This window comes from Lactuca saligna, chromosome 8 (assembly GCF_052625555.1).
Source record: "Lactuca saligna cultivar CGN05327 chromosome 8, ASM5262555v1, whole genome shotgun sequence".
Lineage (NCBI taxonomy): Eukaryota > Viridiplantae > Streptophyta > Magnoliopsida > Asterales > Asteraceae > Lactuca > Lactuca saligna.
Genome location: NC_136424.1, coordinates 59,572,549 through 59,591,946, shown reverse-complemented (window position 1 = coordinate 59,591,946; position 19,398 = coordinate 59,572,549). Strand labels below are relative to the sequence as shown.

The window sequence follows — 19,398 nt, the reverse complement described above, 5'->3', positions numbered from 1 at the left end:
AGGAGTTTACAGCCTAGGAACTCTCTCAAGGGAGTTTACGGCCGTAAACTCTCAACCTTTGAGTTTAGTGAAGTTTTAAGCCCATAATGCCTTCCTAGAATTTTCTTATGAAGTTTGATGCTATTTTGGGTGATTAAAACCAACATTTGAGGGGGTTTTGGGGAGTTTACAGCCTAGATAAATGCTTGGGCCATAAACTCCAAGAAATCCCTCATTTTCCTTGTGTTTAAGCCCTTAAATCCTTCCTAACATTTTATAGAGATAGCCTATGGTCATTTGGGGGGCAAAAACTAACTTTTGGGCATGATTTAGGGTGTTTACGGCCTTGACCTTTGTCTGGGCCATAAACTCCTTTCTTTAAATCATTTTGGAGTGTTTCAAGTGTCTAAAATCAAGATGATAAGTCCCTAAATTATGTAATAAGCCCTAGGATGAGTTTGGGAGTGTTTTGGGGCATTTTGACATGGTTTAGAGGTGTTTACGGCCTAAGCATGTGCTTGGGCCATAAACTCTCTTTTATGCCCTCAGTCTTTGTGTTTTGATGTTTAAACACTCCTAGGCTAGATTCCTAATTAGTTTCCAAGCTTATGGACAAGTTTAGAGGCATGTTTGGCACCATTTTAGGGGTTTACGGCCCTAAAGTGTTCCTGGGCCGTAAACTCCTTATTCCATGCCTTCTTGGATGATTTTTGGGCTATAAACATAAATCACTATGTTTAGATTAAGCTAGGGTAAGCGGACTTACAATTTGGAAGCGTTTGGTTGCGGTTTCGGGGCGAAAACGGGTCTAGAGAGAGAGTATAGAGAGAGAGTGTAAAACGTCTCCAATAGACTCCACTCACCCTTATATAGGGTTTTGAGTCGGAACACAGTGGAATTCTACCCGATACTGCCGTTAAACGGGGCTTTTGGTCGCACCCGATTTAGTGGTCGTAATAATAAACTAATATTTTCCAAGTAAATGGAAATATGTGCTATGTATTTTATTTCCTTTTATCACGACTTAACGGCATATAAACATACATAATTGAAATGTTTATTAAACTTGATGACTTCTCATTAACGGAACTTTTGAACAGTGGAATATTCCATTAGCGGTAACGGAGAAATGTAACGGGGCAACTTGGGTTGTCACACTCGACGAGTCCAGGCTTGACTCGACGAGTCAACTCGTCAGATAGTGCTTATCTCGGGATTTCTTGCTGTTTTTGCATATGGATAAGTTGGCTGTGAACTGGGTTCTGCAGTCACTTCCTGAATCATATAATGAGTTCAAAAGAAAGTATTATATGATGGATCATGACGACAACCTCATTGACCTAACTTACATGCTCATTGCTGCTGAATCAGAAATGATTTGGCGAAGCAATGGAGCATATTTGTTTGGAAAGTCAACCGACCATGCTTCCGAGGACGTTTTAGGAGAACCGACCTGCGCTTGCTGCCAAGAGAAAGGGCGTTGGATAGAAGTCTGCCCCAAGAGCTTGAAAATTCCAAAGATGGGAGGGTCAAAGAGTATGACTGCGCTTCAGGTAAAATCCACTATCTAACTCCGTTAAGTTCCTATTCATTGATTCTTAATACATGATGTGATAAGATTGCATTTGGATGTTTTGCAGGATCGGTGAAAAGAAAGGAAGCTTGATAAGAGAGCAAGATGAATCTAATCACAAGAGATGGATCTCGATCGCATGGACTTAAAGATTGGATTTTGAGCTTAGATAGTTATGATAGAAATTTTCCTTTTACATAGTTTTCAATAGATTTTGCATTGTAAGGACAAATGTTTTTCCGCTGCTTTTATAAATAAAATAAATTTTGTTTGACTTATTTATTTATTTGTTTACTTCCTTGCAATGAAATCGTTATGAAAATTGATGTTTGCATATTTCTACAACAAATGGATATGATTCTTAGGTATGTTATTTATGGAAATGTAGAGAATTTACCAAATAGGGAGAGTTTCTCATCACCCAAGTTTCAATTGGACAGAAACTTGGAATCATGCAACTTGGTTGCACGATGAATGAGAAATTTCATATTTTGGAAATTAGACTAATTCATTGACAAAGTGTCAAGTGAAGGACTAGGAGATCAAGTACACAAAGTTGCGTGTTGATTAAAGTCCACCATAAGAGTAATAAAGATATTCGTCATGATTTACTAAAGGCTTAGCAAATATGATTACACTTACAAGATTAAGTGTAATTCTGAATTGATTAAAGGGTTTAGATCAATAGTAGAACGAATAAGAAGAATCAAGTAGGCAGAAAGATAAAAGTTTCTCCATTCTAAGAAGAAGGGAGAGTAGATTTTATGCTTTATAATGGGTCTTAATGATTAAGAACCATATCTCAATTGATCCTCTAAGTGAGTCTTAGTACAATTGTATGTTTAAGAAGAGGAATCAAGGATTGATCCGTGTAGATGGTACATTGGACCCCATAGAGATAATGTCTCCAAATATTGAGGGCAAACACCACTACCCCCAACTCCAAATCGTGAGTCAGATACCTAACCTCATGAGGCTTCAACTGCCTGGATGCATAAGAAATGAATTTACCTTTTTATATAAGAACTGCCCCCAAATATATGATCAACGCATCACAAAATACCACAAAATCCTCAACAACCTCCGGGAGGGTTAATATTGGGGCCTCACATAACCTCTTCCTTAGAGTCTCAAACACAACCCACTGCTCAGGCTCCCAATGGAAATCCACACTCTTCTTCGTCAGGTGGGTCAAACAAACAACAATCTTGGAGAAATTCAGAATGAATCTCCATTAATAACCTGCCAATCCTAGGAAACTCTTAATCTCAGACGAGGACTTTAGAACCTCCCAATGTATCACTGCCTCGATCTTGGCTGGATCAACCAGAATCCCATCCTGATTAACGAGGTGTCCCAAAAACTGAACCTCCTGTAACCAGAACTCACACTAGGAGAACTTGGCATAAAGCCTCTCCTGTCTTAATACGCACAACTCTCTAAGTGATCCTCATGTTGTTTCCTGGTCTTGGATCAGACCAGTATATCATCAATGAAAACAATGACCAACCAATCGCGCATCAGCCTACACACCCAGTTCATCAAATCCATGAATGTTGTCGGTGCATTATGAGCCCAAACGGCATCACCACGAGCTCGTAATGACCATAACGAGTTTGGAATGTTGTCTTCTCCACATGATCCTCTCTAAACCTCATCTGATGATACCCGGACCTCAAATCGATCTTGGAGAACCAAGATGCACCCTATAGCTGATCTAAGAGATCATCAATTCCGGGGAGTGGGTAACAGTTCTTCACCGTCAACTTGTTCAACTCCTGATAATCTATGCACATGCGATGAGACCCATCCTTCTTCTTCACAAACATGATTGATGCTCCCAAGGGTAAATTGCTAAGTCAGATAAGCTGCTTCTCGAACAACTCCTGAAGCTAAGAAGACAACTCTTGCATCTCTTGTGGTGCAAGGCGATATAGTGCCTTAGCAATCGGTGGTGCGGTGGGGATGAAATCGATCCTGAACTCCACTTTCCTCATGGGAGGCACACTGGGTAACCAAAACACCCATGTTATAGATACTACCAAGCCATGGAAGCAGAACAATAGGCTGAACCAACCCTAGTACCCTTGCCATAAATAATTAGTTCTACCCTCATTGGTTCGAACTATCACTCGATTTCTCTCGCAATCAATCACGATGCTAAATTTGCTCAACCAGTCCATCCCTACTATTACACACACATCCCCCATAAGGATGTGAATCTAGTTAATCGGTTAAGATACCCCGAATATCTCCAAAGTATAATCCCCAAAAACACTCGAAGCTGTAATCCTATGTTCGTTGGCAATGGAAACACGCAACGGAAACTCGAACTTCCTAATGGGCCTGACAAAATCTCTACCGAGGACTGGAATACAAAAGACCAACTCACACCCGAGTCAAAAAGCACAAGATCATGCAAATAATTTACTAACAAGATACCTATCAGAGATACAAATATAAGCATACATAAGAATTATTGAACAATAAGTAAATGAAAACATACCAGCAACAACGTCAGGCACCGCCTTGGCCTCCTCTGTTGTGAACTGAAAAGCGCAACCCTTGGCCTTTGGGGCCTCATCTCTCCCATGGCGTCCATCCGTGATCTGGAGAGTCCTTAGGGTCGGTGTCTGCACGAGCCTAGTAGTAAGTAAAGGACATCGGGCATTTAGATGGCCCACCCGATCGAGCATGATTAAGTAACAGGACATCTGAACTACCCCGAAGCAACATACTTGGGGAAAAAGGGCTCTCACTGTGAATATCTAGGTGATCTCCATCACCGACTTTGTCGTTTGCCGCAACAACATATACTCTTAGGCTAACCTCTCCCCCTCCACCAGTGGTACATACTTAGTACAGAACTTCTCAGTAAAATGCTCCCATGTCACTGTAGGAGAATAAGTACTGGTTACCAGCTTCCACCAGTCCTTTTCCCCCAAACAAAGAAGGTTTAGGGCAGACCTGACCTTCTGGTCCTTTGGACAGGAGTAAGTGAAGAAAAACCCTATACATCGAACCATCTCATAGAAAAAATCGGGTCTTTGAGCTCGTTGAACTCCAGGAGCTTCATGTTGCTGAAGTCCCAGTATTGAAATAGCCCCCTCCCCTGAACTCTTACAGCAACAACATCTGTGGTGTCTGCAACAATAGAAACCATGGTCATAGTGGCATATTACTCATCAAAAAACTCAATGATCATGGTATTAATAGACCTAAAACCCCCGGGATCGCCTCCATCACAACCATGGTCACCGGAGTGATGATCATCTCATGCTTCTAAGAACAATTTCATATATGACTAGCTAACATAAAAACTCGGTTGCAAATTGGGTTATATAAATGATTAAACTGGGTACTTTAATTGATTTTGTAGTAGTGTACACACTCTGCATCAGATATTAGTTTATGAAATAGCATGAGTTGCAGTAGAATGGGTAATTGTATTCACACCATGAAACATGAAACAAATAATAGAAGGATCTGTTTACTCATGGTTTAGAAAATAATGTTTCTTGATTTATTCGATCTCTAGACTTACTCTAAATGAATTAACATGGGGTAACTCACTTGGCAAATCCATTGCCTAAATTATTTACACTTGAAGATAATGAATTAAGGATTAGCTTGGTACAAGGATCAAACACATTAGGGATATCCTAAAGAAGTTCAAGGAAAATGTTTAAGGGTCCAAAACTTGTTCTTTATAGCTGAAACAGTTTGAAATAATAAATCTCGCAAAATAAATTCATGAGGCGAGTTTAATGCATTTTGAAGTTATGTTATTTATTGTAGTCATCAAAACCAGATATCATACGTTAAAGGGACTACAATACAACTTTAACAGTAGCTAAACAGGTCCATAACTCAACAAACTCGACAAGAAAACTTTAGAATAAAAGAATCTTGAATTATAGAGGCAGCTCCGACCTCCACAATGATGCGGAAGGTGGAAGGAGCATTATATAGGCGAAGGGAGGTCAGACCATACCTTAGGGTGGCTAGAAACATGCTCCACCATCATTTCTTCCACTCTTTTTTTTATCGAAAACCTTAGCCATCGATTACCTCATTCCCTCTCATTTTATGTTGGATCTGAGCTCAAAAGAAAAGAATGGTTAGCTTCATACAATCAAAATGGGAAATATTTAGACCAAGGGATATGGTTGTGGTTTGGCTGTACTCTTGCCATGGTGGTAGAAAGGAACACCGCACCCACCCTATGGTTTCCTCGGTTGGCCGAACATGGTAGATTTCTATTGCACCTATCTCCCTTCTTTTACTCTACTTTCCCTTTTTCCTCATGTTTGAATGATTAAAAAATTGAATTTTTTTCTATAAATAAAACCCACAACCCTTATTTTACCAAACCTAAATTCAATTCTTTGATCGTTCTATAACTATTTCTCTCAAAATCATTAGAAACTGGCGTCGCATTCGTCTTCTGAAGAATTTCAATTTATGCTTGAAGCTGTCTTCGGGGATGCTCAAATAGAGGAGAAAGATTATGATGCTTTATGAAATAATGAAGTAGTTGAAATTTCACAATGGAGATGACAAATATATATTTAGAGAAACAGTGAATCAAATCATCAACACTTGATGGAAGACTACTTTGACGAGCAATGCCACTTTTTAGGGTTACTACTTTCGCAGGCGGTTCAGAATGTTCAAACATGTATATCTATGTATAGTCGAAGATTTCACGAGGGAATGCCATTATTTCCAACAATGTTCCGATGCTAGAAGTACACCCAGTTTTCACTACCTTACATAAATGCACAGTCGCACTTCATCAATTAGCATATGACATCCCTCCTAATGCATTGGACGAGAGTTTTAGGATGTCCGCTAGGATTGCATGAGATAGTCTCCACTATTTTTACATATATGTGATTCAGATTTACGATCCAAAATATTTACGTAAACCTACACGCAATGACATCCTGTAATTGCAATCACATCATGCTAGTGTACATGGTTTTTCTAGAATGTTAGCAAGTTTAGATTGTATTCATTAGGCATGGGAAAACTTCCCTATGTCACACCATGGGGAATTTACGTAAGGTGATCATGGTCACCCAACAGTCATACTTGAAGTGGTGGCATCGCAAGATCTGTGGATTTGGCATGATTTTTTTGGTTCTACCGGTTCGATTAACTCAATGTTCTTAATCGTTCACCAATATTCAATAACATATATGACGATTCGACACTTGATTCTTCTTTTCAAGTGGATGGAACGCATATAAGTATGGTTATTATCTTGTTGATTTGGTCTATATTGAATATGTTGTGTTTGTTAAATCATTTATATATCCAAATGATTCTAGAAGGAAAAAATTCAAGAGGGCTCAGGAGAGAGCTAGGAAAGATGTTGAGAGAGCCTTTGGAGCGCTTAAGAAATGTTGGTACATACTTAAAAAGCCAACACTTTTTATGGAGGAGGCAAAACTTCATGAGGTCATGTATGCATGTATTATATTTCATATATGGTTATTGAAGATGAAGGAATAACGATATATACGTATGACACATATGAAACCATCCCCGAGACACTACCAATAGAGATTGGTAGCGATAAGTACATGTATAGGAGAGCAGAGATACATAGCAATAAAACATTTCACAATCTTCGCATGGAATTGGTGGAACACTTTTATGGGATTCAAAACATTGATCTCAATTTGGATCCCCCGGGAGACAATGAAGACGAGTTCTCAGAGGAAGACTTTATGTAGTATGTTTTAGTTATTTTATTTGTGAACTTTTTTGCTTCAATTATCTGTGGTTTTCATTTTTTATTTTTTTTTAAATTCTACTATGTATTTTTTGAATTTTTATTATTATTATTATTATTATTATTATTATTATTATTATTATTATTATTATTAAAAAAGTGTGCCACCACGACTAGTGTGTGGCGTGACAAAGAAGCACATTTTTGTGGTAGAAAATGACAGGGTGGCTATGTGATAGTGAAAGAGTGTGATAAGAATAACACCATACCCTCCAGCCTTAGGGTAGGAATCAAATAGCTTTCGAAGTTGCAGCACATAGCAGTTCCAAAAGAGAGGAAACAGATGGTACACGCCACTTCGATGTAAAAGAGAAGGAGACAAACGAAATCTCAGAAATGGTAACTTTGGTCCCTGAACTTTGGCATACAGATAGATTCAACAAAGACTTAATTTCCTCTTACAAAAATGATTTCTGGAAATGTCCAGTTGACCCTAGACTTATATATTTCATTTATATTAATTAAATTCGTTTTATTATTTTCTTCTTTTTATTAAATGTCAAAATTGATATAAATCATTTTTTTATCATTTATCTTTTATTTTTCTCCTTTAATATGATTAATTCACCTAAAATAATATTTTTTTAATAGTTATTTACTCTTTTATTTATTTATTTATCTCACTTATCTTTTCTAAATGTATAATTATCTTTTTTTATTTGCTAAACCCTTTAGAAAAATAATAAAATGAAAAACAAGGCGTAACATTCTTTCATTTAGTCAATTCAGGAACGGAGTTTAAATGATTTTATTGTAAGTTTTAGTTTTCTAAAATTTGGTAATGTTTGCAACCTTTCATTCCTTCTATATAAATATTTTGTAAGTCTTTCACTAACATCTTGGAATCAATAATTCTTATCTGTCACATCCCAAAACCGAGAACGGCGGAATACGTTCTGGGGTGGAGGACGTTATGTACAGGATCATAACAATGCATAATAGTAAAAACAAGCAACAAAATCCATTGCATTAACATAATAATTGTAATATAAGTGTGTTCTGTACAGTTTAGTAGACACCAAAAGTATGAACAAAAATAAAAGATGGGTCTTGTATGTGCTCCATCTTCTTAAAAGCTGCATCAGTACCTGTCTATTGTTGACCTGAGAATACAAGTTATTTTGAAAACGAGTATCAACATAAAGCTGGTGAGTTCATAAGTATTTAATGTCATTGCTTGTATAAAAGTGTTTACAATCATGTAATATAAAAGCTGTTATCAAAGTTTTGAAAATAGCATGAATCCCTAGAAAATCCTATATTTTCCAAACTTGAATATTTGTAAGTTTGATTCTTTGAGTGTGTAAAAATTTCCCAATGAGACTATCATTTATAAAAATATAGTTTTAGTCTTCATTCATGTAAAGTAAATAGGAAAATAATGTTTTATCCCAATAGTGTTACTGCCGGCTGGATAGAATAAAATGCAGACTCCAGGTAGTGATAAGTGTACAATGCACCCCGGGGAGTTTGTTTACCTTTAATTCTTAATTTGTTAATTAGAGATCCGAATGTGAACTCGTATGTAACCATACTGATAGACGATTGAATGACTGGTGACCCGCCAGGTCACACGTAGTGTGGTGACATTCTGTCATCCCTGGGCCTAGTTGGCGCAGACTGTAGCTAGCAGTCGGGATGTGGGAATGTCGGTCCCGTATAGATCTATACACATAATGTCTGTTCTCCCTCCAGGAGACTTTGGTTACACGGTAAAGGTACAGTAGAGTGCCGTATAGAGGAATAGTGTGTCACATTCCGTTTTAGTGTATTCTCTTGTATTATAGTATAATGAACTTTTTGGTATAGTGTATTAAGTGTTCTCTTGTATAGTGTATTGTATTCTCCTTATATAGTATTTAACATGTAGAGGCTCGTAACAGTACTAACTATAGTAAGTGTCATAGTAGTGGTAGTAATGAGCGGTAAACCTTAACTATACCTATTATAGTTAAATAGTAAGTTGGTTGCATGCCTTTGATACACAAAGGTATTGAACTGAGTGAAGATTTTCATATCTAACAAAAATATATACAATACATAACTAAGAATTCAACGACAGTCGGATAGATAACAATATACCCTAAGTCCACAATCAAACAAGAACAGGAAGTAAGGCGAGCTATCAGTCCTAAGTCCTTCAAGTCTTACTTATATAAATATATTGGTGTAGATATAGTTTAGGAACAAAAGAAGTTAAAAGAAAAATAGTTTGGAAATAGTTTTATAACAATTTAACATGAAAATGAGTTTGATAAACATTTAAAGCAGATTTTGTTGACAAAGCAGTTAAAAGTATAGTAAATCCTTTTTCGTTGCGAGTTATAAATCACATGTGATTGATGCTATAACTTGTTAGATTCAAATTGTATTCCCCCCATAAAAGCATTTAAAAACATTTGAAAGGTTAATTAAGGGGTATGAACTCACCTGCAGTGAGTGGAGTGGATGGAAATGCCGGGTAGGATGCTAGGTGTCAAGTGAGGACTTGAACACACATGCGGATCCTATGAAACATGTAGTGACATATAATGGTATCTAATCAGTTATTTAATCACTAATTAAGTAAGTAAAGATACTCTTAAGCATGAAAACACTTTGTTTCAAGTGTTAGGAGTGTTAAGGGTTGCATCTAAGGAGAGTATAGTCTCACCTTGGAGTTTACTCCTCAAATGGTAGTACCTAGGGGAGTTTACGGTTTTGGATCCATTTCCCCCATGAGTTTACGGCCATAAACCCATGGGAATGGTGTATTTGTGTGCTTTAAGGCTTCATACTTCACAAAGAAAGGTTCTAGGGTTGATTCAAGGGCTTAGGAAGTGGCTAGGGCATGAATTGCCCACTTTTTGGAGTTTACGGTCCTTGGACCATTTTTGGGGAGTTTACTACCGTAAACCCATGAGTTTACGGCAGTAAACTCATGGTTACTCCATCTTCTTTGAGTTTTGGGGTTCATAGATCATTCAAACAAGCTCCTAGTCCATAAGTCATGCCAGAGAGGGAGTTAGGGCATCAAAACACCCTTTTTGGGGTGTTTACAGTTTTGGGAGATCCCAAACCGTAAACACTTGTTCATGGGTGATTTTGGTGATTATTCCATGGATATTTCAAGCACAATAAGAAGACAACTAGATAGGAATGGTATACTTACTTAAAGGAAGCTTGCAAGGGTGTTTTAGGACCCAAAAACACTAGGGTGTTCTTGGTGATTTGAAGGTGCTTGAAGATCTAAGTAAAAATCAAAATTCATGTATGAAAATGATGTATAAACACTAGATTAAGTGTTGTATGAACGAATTTTGGAAGAAACACTTACATTTTGGCGGATTTGGAAGGATGAATTTATGATAGTTGAGAGAAAAACCTTGTGTTCTTGAGTGGTAAATGTAGAAATGAAGGCAAGGGGAGTAAACTCATGTATATGCATGAGTCTTGGGGGAAGAGGGTGTTTACGGCCCAAACACCCCTTGTTTGGCCGTAAACACCTAGCTAAGGTGTTGGGTTGCTCGGTTTGTTACTCCTCACTGTTAACGACACTTCCTATTATTTAATCGCTTCACGATAATAAAAATAAAACACCAAATGGATTTAAATCCGGCCAAAAATGTATTAAAATATTTTTGACTAATATTTGAAGTGTCCGGATGTGGAAATTATATAAGTGGAAATTCCAGGTTGTCACATTATCCCTTTTTAACATTTTTTATGTTTTTTTTCGTTCTATGTAAATTGTTGAAGTTTTTACTAAGAGGCTAATGATAGCTTGTTTTTTTCTTTCTACATAAATGGTTAAGGATGAGCATATGAACTGGGGAACCGAAACGGACACCGGAACCGGAACCCGATGGAACCGGTCGGGCCGGGATCGGAACATTATTTTTGTGGATTTTTGGAACCGGAAAATGGTAGGAATCGGAACCGATATAACCGGAACCGGTAGAACCGGTAAAAACCGGAATCGTATAATGCTATTTTTTGAGGCCGGTTCCAACATTTGAAGACACGACAAGAACCGGTAGGAACCGGGAACCGGTAGAACCGCTGGGCCGGTTCGGTTCTTGATTTTGGCCGAAGCCGGTTCCCGGGTCGAGTCCGGTTCGGGTGGTTCCCGGCCGTTTCGGTCCCTTTGCTCATCCCTATAAACGGTTAAGTCGTATATGATTTACCATCCGTAAATCTAAGATTATCGATAAGTTTTTGACGAAATTAAGAGGTAAAAAATAATCATGCCAAGATCCCCATAATATTTTGTGCTTCTATTTTTTGCCCTTTGAGTTGATACTGCATTTTAGGGGTATACAAATATAAGTATAGATTATTTGTCAAATCGACAAAAGTGATTAAATATAATTATGAGAAATATTATAATTTTTTTTGGTTTTAGAGGTGAAAATGTGAAATATAGAAGTGTGGTGCCTAATGTTGAAACTCCAATACCTGAGGGAATATATAAAACGATTTACACTTACTTCCTCATTATCTTCGCTCTCTGGTTAACATTTGGCAGATAAAGAGGAGGAAACTGTCCACCAACTCAAATCGATCCAAGTTGAAAGAAGAAATTAAGGAAGTCATTGAAGTCTAATCTTGCAAAAATAAGTTAATTGCAAAGTAAACTCTGCTTAAGTTCGGCGCTGCTGGAAATTTGAGGTATGTTCCTCAAACTGATAAATTGATAAAGTATAAGTTATCAATAAAGAAATTGAAATGTTAATGAAGATTTATACCAGTTATTTAGTAAATTTTATCAATAATCTACGAGAAATGTCGATCTGGAATGTCAGAAACATATGTTGACCTAATTTAGTCAAAGTTGTGAAGTTTTTGAATTAGAATAGCTAGGTTGAGTAAGCTAATAACTTTTTGAAGTTAATATGCGGTTGTGTATGTTATAAACGAATGTAATTAGGGGTAAATGAGTGTAATGATGTGTATATGCGTTGTGGATACAAAAAGCCAATCGAACAGGTGGATGGGGACATTAATTTAAACGATGCTTTGAGAGGGGATTGATCCCCATTGTGCGCTGCTGTGTTCATTGAGTAGTTGGCACTATTTAAATTAAAATATCGCTACGTTCTGATATGTGTATAATGAATTAAGTATGATTAATTGGGCTTGAGATTATAATGAATTAATGATTGTTTGGCACCATTGTTTGACAATGAAGTATGATGAACCTAGTAATTGAGAATGGTGGTATAGAGTGAGAGAAAGTTAAAGTCTGATATTATAAGGGAATGATAGTAACAATCCATGTGTGCAATGGGAACCTGTCTCTCTCTGTCTCTGGTATGTAAGCAATTATGAACAGTCATATTAAAGATCATAACAAGACCTTAATAAATTCTTCATGATTGTAAGTGAATTAAGAGGGAGAGGCTGTTTGTGTGTGGGGCAAGTCTAAGTGCTTGAACATGAAGAGTAAAAATTTTGATGTAAGGAATCCAGTTAAAGATATTGTAATATTCTTAGGGGGTTTTGGGATCACGGGATTGTTTTTATACATAATATAATTGTAAAGTTGTAAAATATAACAGGTAAATATCATCTTTACGTCGATGGCATCATCATCATCATCATCTCAGCCATGGGAGTACCATGTTTTCCTTAGTTTTAGAGGAGAAGATACTCGTCAGAATCTTGTGGGCCATCTCTACAAAGCTCTTGTAGAAAAAGGGATCTACACTTACAAGGATGATGAAACACTTCCTCGTGGGGAATCAATCAGTCCAGCCCTTATGAAGGCTATCGAGGGATCACAGCTTGCTGTCATCGTATTCTCTGAAAATTATGCAGATTCATCGTGGTGTTTAGAGGAACTTTCACATATTATGGAATGCAAGGAAACGAGAGGCCAAGTAGTTATGCCTATATTTTATGACGTGGATCCGTCTTATGTGCGAAATCAAAAAGAAAAATATGGAGAAGCATTTGCCAAACACGAGCTCAAGAACACTGACAAAATCAAATCTTTGGTTCAGGCATTTATAATTGACCCTTGTGGGTGGTTCTTTGCACCGTTAGAACGAAAACGGGAATACGATGAAGAATATACCAAACAGCACTTGGAGAATAAGACACAGGTTGAATCATGGAGAAGAGCAATTGTGGATGCAAGTAACATATCTGGATGGTTTATTGCCAACAGGTAAATATCTTCTTTATTTTACTGACTTTTTTTTTTTAAATGTTCTTTGGAAATAAGAAAGTAGGTGAAGACTGGTATTGGATTGAGCATTTTAAAGATTATTAGAGCATTCCTTTTATTATTGAAGTTGTGATGATTATGATTTACATTTACATGTACAATATATTTGTAGTTATTTTCATAACAATTATATTACAAATATATTTGTTGCTAAAAGAAAATATGGTGTTATTATCAATGCTGCAGATAACATCATCACCACAAATCAAGCTATATATTGAATTTTATTCAAATTCTTTTGATTTGTATCTAACTTAAAATTTGCTTCTCATATAATATCTTGAACTCTTTTTTCTTGTTTTTCCTTATTTTCTTTCCTTCAATATAACTCACAAAATTTTATATGAATTTATTAGTTGTTTTTTGATAAAAAATCATCCATCTGAAAAGAATTTCCCACATGCATAGGGGATATAATTAAGTACCATATATAAAAGATTGTGAGATGTTTTCAAAGCTTCATTAAATATAATTTCTTGTGCTAGTGGGCTCTCATTAGCATATATGTCAAAGATAATAATTAGTGGATCGTTGCCTTCGCCAAATTAAAGATATCCTAAGTCATAGGATTATATATAAAGCCCAAACTAAGTTTTATGATGGACTTCACTCAATTGTAATCTTAAGTTAACACTTATCATCTCACTGACACTTCTAACGACAAGCCCACTATATCTCTTTTGCATTTTCCTGCACATGGATCTATTTGGTCTTTCTCATGAAACTTGTTAGGAATACTTATGATACTGACTTTACAAGTTCTATTAAAATTTGAAATGTGATTAAGAAATACTTAGGACTCCTTAATTTCCCTTATTTCATGGAACATGGAAGATTGGACAAGACCACATTTTGTCCGTGTCAGGGTGTGTTACTTATCCTTCTATATCCAATATGTGCAGGGATGAGTCGAAGGCCATTGAAGAAATTGTTGAGACAATTTCACAAAGGTTGCATCCAACATCAGTTGAGGATGACAACCTGATTGGAATGAAGACTCGCATGCAAGATTTGATATCAAAGTTGCAGATTGAGTTTGGTGGTAAAAGGATGATTGGAATATGGGGAGTTGGGGGCGGTGGAAAGACTACTCTTGCCTCTTCTATTTTTGATGAAATCTCTAGCAAGTTTGATGGTTGCTGCTTTCTAAAAAATGTCAGGGGTGAATCAAGTAAAAATAACGGTCTGGAAAACTTGCAACAAAAAATTCTTTATGACGTTTTGAAACAGAAGCAAGTGGAGGTACGGAGAGTTGAAGAAGGAAGGCGCATGATAAAGGATAGGCTACACCATAGAAAGGTGTTGATTGTCCTTGATGATGTCGACAACCTTGAGCAGCTTGAAGATTTAGCTGGATCACGTGATTGGTTCGGTGAAGGAAGCCGGATATTAATCACAACAAGAGATGAGCATGTATTAACCGGTCACAAAGTAGATGTGATACACAATATTAGGTTGTTAAGTAATGATGAGGCTATGAAGCTCTTCTGCAAGCATGCACCCCAGGGACACATACGTTTAGAAGATTATGAGCAGCTTTCAAGAGATGTGGTTTCTTATGCTGGAGGGCTCCCATTGGCACTTAGAGTTCTCGGTCGGTTTCTATGTGACAAAGAGATGGATGAGTGGAGGAGTGCCTTGGCTAGATTGAAAGAAATTCCAGATGCTAATATTTTGGAAAAGCTAAAAATCAGCTTTGATGGACTTACTCTCTTAGAAAAAGAGTTGTTCCTAGACATCGCATGTTTCTTTAGAGGCGAGCCTAACAATGAAGAGGTAATGATGGTACTTGATGCTTGTGGTTATTACCCTGTTATAGGCATAAAGGTGTTGGTGCAAAAGGCTCTTGTAACTATTTCAGAATATGGGGCTTTTGATATGCATGATCTGGTAGAAGAAATGGCACACTACATTGTTAGAGGGAAACACCCTAAGAATCCAGAAAAACATAGCAGAGTTTGGAAGGAGGAAGATGTTGCAACAATATGTGATGTGGATGCAACAACGGTAATGGTTAAGCTAGATTTTCAAGATATTTATTTATAAAAAAAGAAAAATTGAACTCAATCCTGACACCATTTTGTTCTCCCAGAACCTTGACAAGATTGAAGCTATATATTCTAGGACTAACAAAGCACAACGAGTTCTTGAGGTTGCTGCAAGCATGAACAAACTGAGGTGGATTATTTTGGGAAACCCTCCAGGATCGGATGAGAGAACATTTTTAATGTCAGATAGTTTTCCACGGAGGGAGCTTTGTTGTCTATCATTAGATGGCTTCAATGCAAAACAACTTTGGGAGGGGTACAAGGTAATTATTATTGTTTAATACATGAAAACAAAGTAGTAAACATGTTAAAAGCTGAAACTGTATCTATTTAAATCAGCTCATTTTTCGATTTTATTGTTTGATTATTTACTTCTATATATATATATATATATATATATATATATATATATATATATATATATATATATAGAGAGAGAGAGAGAGAGAGAGAGAGAGAGTGCCTGGTTTTTTTGAGAACCAAAAGATTTGTGAGGTCATCATTTTTCAACACCAAAACACCAATCTTCTTCAAATTGTGCGTCTAAGCCATATCTAGGCTCAAAAAAAAGATTTGATGATTTTTAATTTTTAATTTTTGGTTTTTTTATGACTGCTGATGAGCACCATTTGGAGAAGATTGGTGTTTTTGATGCTGAAAAATTATGAACTGATTATGAGTTCGTAAGTTCACACATTTTTTTTAGTTCTCACAATAACTCAGCCATATATATATATATATATATATATATATATATATATATATATATATAATTGTAATTCCTTTTTTATGGAAACTATATAAATTCATCATTAATGCCAGTAATATATATATATATATATATATATATATATATATATATATATATATGATAGATCCTTGTTGAATCTATCATATACTCCAGGCATTGTAAAGCTCACACTAACAGAAATTCTTGATAATATTCATAAAGATAGTTTCTCACAATTCTAGAGGTGAGAGTCTCTCCAAAAGAAGAACAATGTTCTTACAAATTAATTCTTAGCTACTGACTCTCTAAAACAAAGGACTATATATACTATCACTAGAGACAAGATAAAAGGGAATCACAGCCAGCATAATCAGGTGCTGTTCCCACTAACATAACAGCCAATAACAGCCATAATACCAAAAGGACTAAACTACCCCTACAGCCAAAAAGATAGCAGAATAACTCTACTAAAGCAAATCAACTAAAAGCACTCTAGGATTAGTTGGGCTTATCAATATATATATATATATATATATATATATATATATATATATATATATATATCTTACTGATAGTAATGACGAATTTATATAGTTTCCATCAAAATAAATTATAATTATAGATATCATTTAATATATATCTTTCTTTGATTAAATAATAATTTAATTTTACTAAATTTTTATTGGTCCATTTTAACACACAATAAATGTGGGGAACAGATGAATAGTAAACTTTATGCATTGCAGATTTTTGCTACAAATGTTTTCAATAATGGCACATTTACTCCTTATATAAAATGTTCTCAGTTTTGACACATTTAGTCCTTATATAAAATGTTTTCAATATTGGCACATTTAGTCCCTATAATTTTGTAGAAATTAATAGTAAACTTTATGCATTTCAGATTTTTGCCACAAATGTTTTCGATATTGGCACATTTAGTCCTTATATAAAATGTTTTCAATATTGGCATATTTAGGCCCTATAATATTGTAATTTACAGAAAAGGTCCCTATGAGTTTGTTTTTTCAAAAACAGTCTCTATGTTTAAGATTTTTGTATGTTGGCAGGTTTGGCTCATGTGTAGAAAATAAATTACAGAAAAGGTCCTTATGCAATTTTTTACAGAAATGGTCCATGTGTTTAAAAAAGTTACAAAAATAGTTCGTACCTAATAGAAAATTTGCAGATAACGTCTCCCACAATATATATCCATGTTTTGTCCCTAGACTTTCGTCACATGAGTGTTTTAAGGCAAACTTTTTACTATGTCCTCTTGTGTATACAGTATCTACCAAATTTGAAGATTATCGGTCTTACTTTCATGAGGAACCTTATGAAGACACCTGATTTTGAGGGGCTTCCGAACCTTGAAAGATTCATGGTTGACGGATCTGTGCTTTTAGAAGAGATTCATCCATCATTTGGACATTTGGAAAAGCTTATTTATGTAGCAATAGAAGGTTGTTACAATCTCAAGATGCTTCCACACATTACCCGGTCGAAGAAACTCGAGACCATTGTTTTCTCAAAGTGCAAAATAGTTTTTAACCATTCAAAGATGGAACAAAATATGGAGAATTTTGTACCTGACAACATGAACCACATAGGACTATGGTTTTCTTGCGGATGTTTAAAAAAGCTGGATCTCGGCTGGTGCAATTTGGCAGATGGACACATGATCAGATCTATTGCTGTTTGGGAGTTACCCAACTTGGAAAAACTCGATCTAAAAGGAAATAGATTTGTAAGGTTGAATTTTAGTCTCTTGCAACTTCCTCGGCTCAAATGGCTCGATGTGTCGTACTGCTTCAATCTTGTAGAATTGTTGGAGCTGCCATCAAGTATAGCTGTTGTTCTAGCAGATGGTTGTATGTCACTTGAAACCCTTGGAGACATTTCAAACTGTAAATGGTTGTGGAAAGTCGCACTTTGGGGGGATAACAAACTTGGTCCACTTGATGGTGACATATTGCTAAACTCCATGCTCCAGGTTTGTCTGTTCATTTTCATTCTTTATAAGAAGAATAAAGGTACGTAATTGATCATATAATTGATCATGTTTGTTTTGTGGCAGGGAAACGCCAAATATTACTTTATCAATGTCAAACTTAATTGCGTGGACATTTGGAGGGGACCATCTGTAGTTTGGGTCAAGTGGGTGAAGACTTATAATATGCTGCTTCCACATGATTGGTACAATCACTTTTCTGGGATTTTGATGTTCTTCCAAAACAAGAGATTTAATGGGAACCCTCACATAACCATCAACTTGGGTGTACACGACATTTTTCAATCTGAGTCTAATGAAACACTTGAGGCGCATTCTGAAGAGACGACATATGTAGGATATGTTTCCTTTAGTTCATTAACGCACATCACATGCTTGAAATCAACATACAATTTCATTTCGTTTTCCTCAGAAGATGGGTCTTTGTATGGAGATAGCTGTAGGTTTAGGGTTGTACTCATACCTAAAGATGATCCGATGCAAACAACAAAAGTCACGATAGATTCCTCAGAATTTTGGGATAAGAAAGACATTAATGGAAAGACATTTACCATAGAACATGATTCAAACTCCTCTATCAAGATTTTATGGAGACCTCTGGTTTACTAGATATATTCCCAGAGGTCATTTGACTACCTACCAGTTTTCCCCTCTAAATGATCTTTTGCGTCGCCATTAATGATCTGCGGTAACAGTTCTACTTTCATGAATTTGTTACTGACAACCAAAGTTTATGCTGAGAAACATACTCAAGAGTCAAGAGTCACTTTAGTCTCAGATTCTTAGTTTTTGTTAAAAAGGATTACACACAAACTGATAATTAGATCAAGAATGATATGGTAAAATGTTTGTTTTTCTTATATGATACATCTGAATCGTGGGCGACTTGTCATATGGGACTTTGAACCGGAATGCAAATTTGGTAATATGAAAATGTATGTATCTAGCATGCATACATGTCATATGTATATGTATATATATTTTTATATCCTATTCATGGTAATTCGAAAATATATATTTGTCATGCATACTATGTAGGCAAA

General features: G+C 36.0%; 1 protein-coding gene across 1 annotated transcript; it reads left to right on the top strand.

Moving 5' to 3' along the window:
- The first annotated feature begins 11,849 nt into the window (after positions 1 to 11,849).
- LOC145010774 (TMV resistance protein N-like) lies at positions 11,850 to 19,379 on the top strand. Its single transcript, XM_078969304.1, has 6 exons — positions 11,850 to 12,005; positions 12,896 to 13,506; positions 14,469 to 15,573; positions 15,659 to 15,877; positions 17,633 to 18,337; positions 18,422 to 19,379. The coding sequence occupies exons 2-6, from the start codon at positions 12,917 to 12,919 to the stop codon at positions 18,962 to 18,964; spliced, it is 3,162 nt and encodes a 1,053-aa protein (XP_078825430.1). The 5' UTR covers positions 11,850 to 12,005; positions 12,896 to 12,916; the 3' UTR covers positions 18,965 to 19,379.
- The last annotated feature ends 19 nt before the right edge of the window (positions 19,380 to 19,398 follow it).

What these genes read in the sequence shown, in the direction of transcription:
- LOC145010774 (XM_078969304.1), top strand. Translation starts at nt 12,917, where the DNA reads ATGGCATCATCATCATCATCATCTCAGCCATGGGAGTACCATGTTTTC. An exon ending in GGATGGTTTATTGCCAACAG is followed by an intron (nt 13,507 to 14,468) that starts GTAAATATCTTC and finishes CAATATGTGCAG; the next exon opens with GGATGAGTCGAAGGCCATTG. An exon ending in AACTTTGGGAGGGGTACAAG is followed by an intron (nt 15,878 to 17,632) that starts GTAATTATTATT and finishes TTGTGTATACAG; the next exon opens with TATCTACCAAATTTGAAGAT.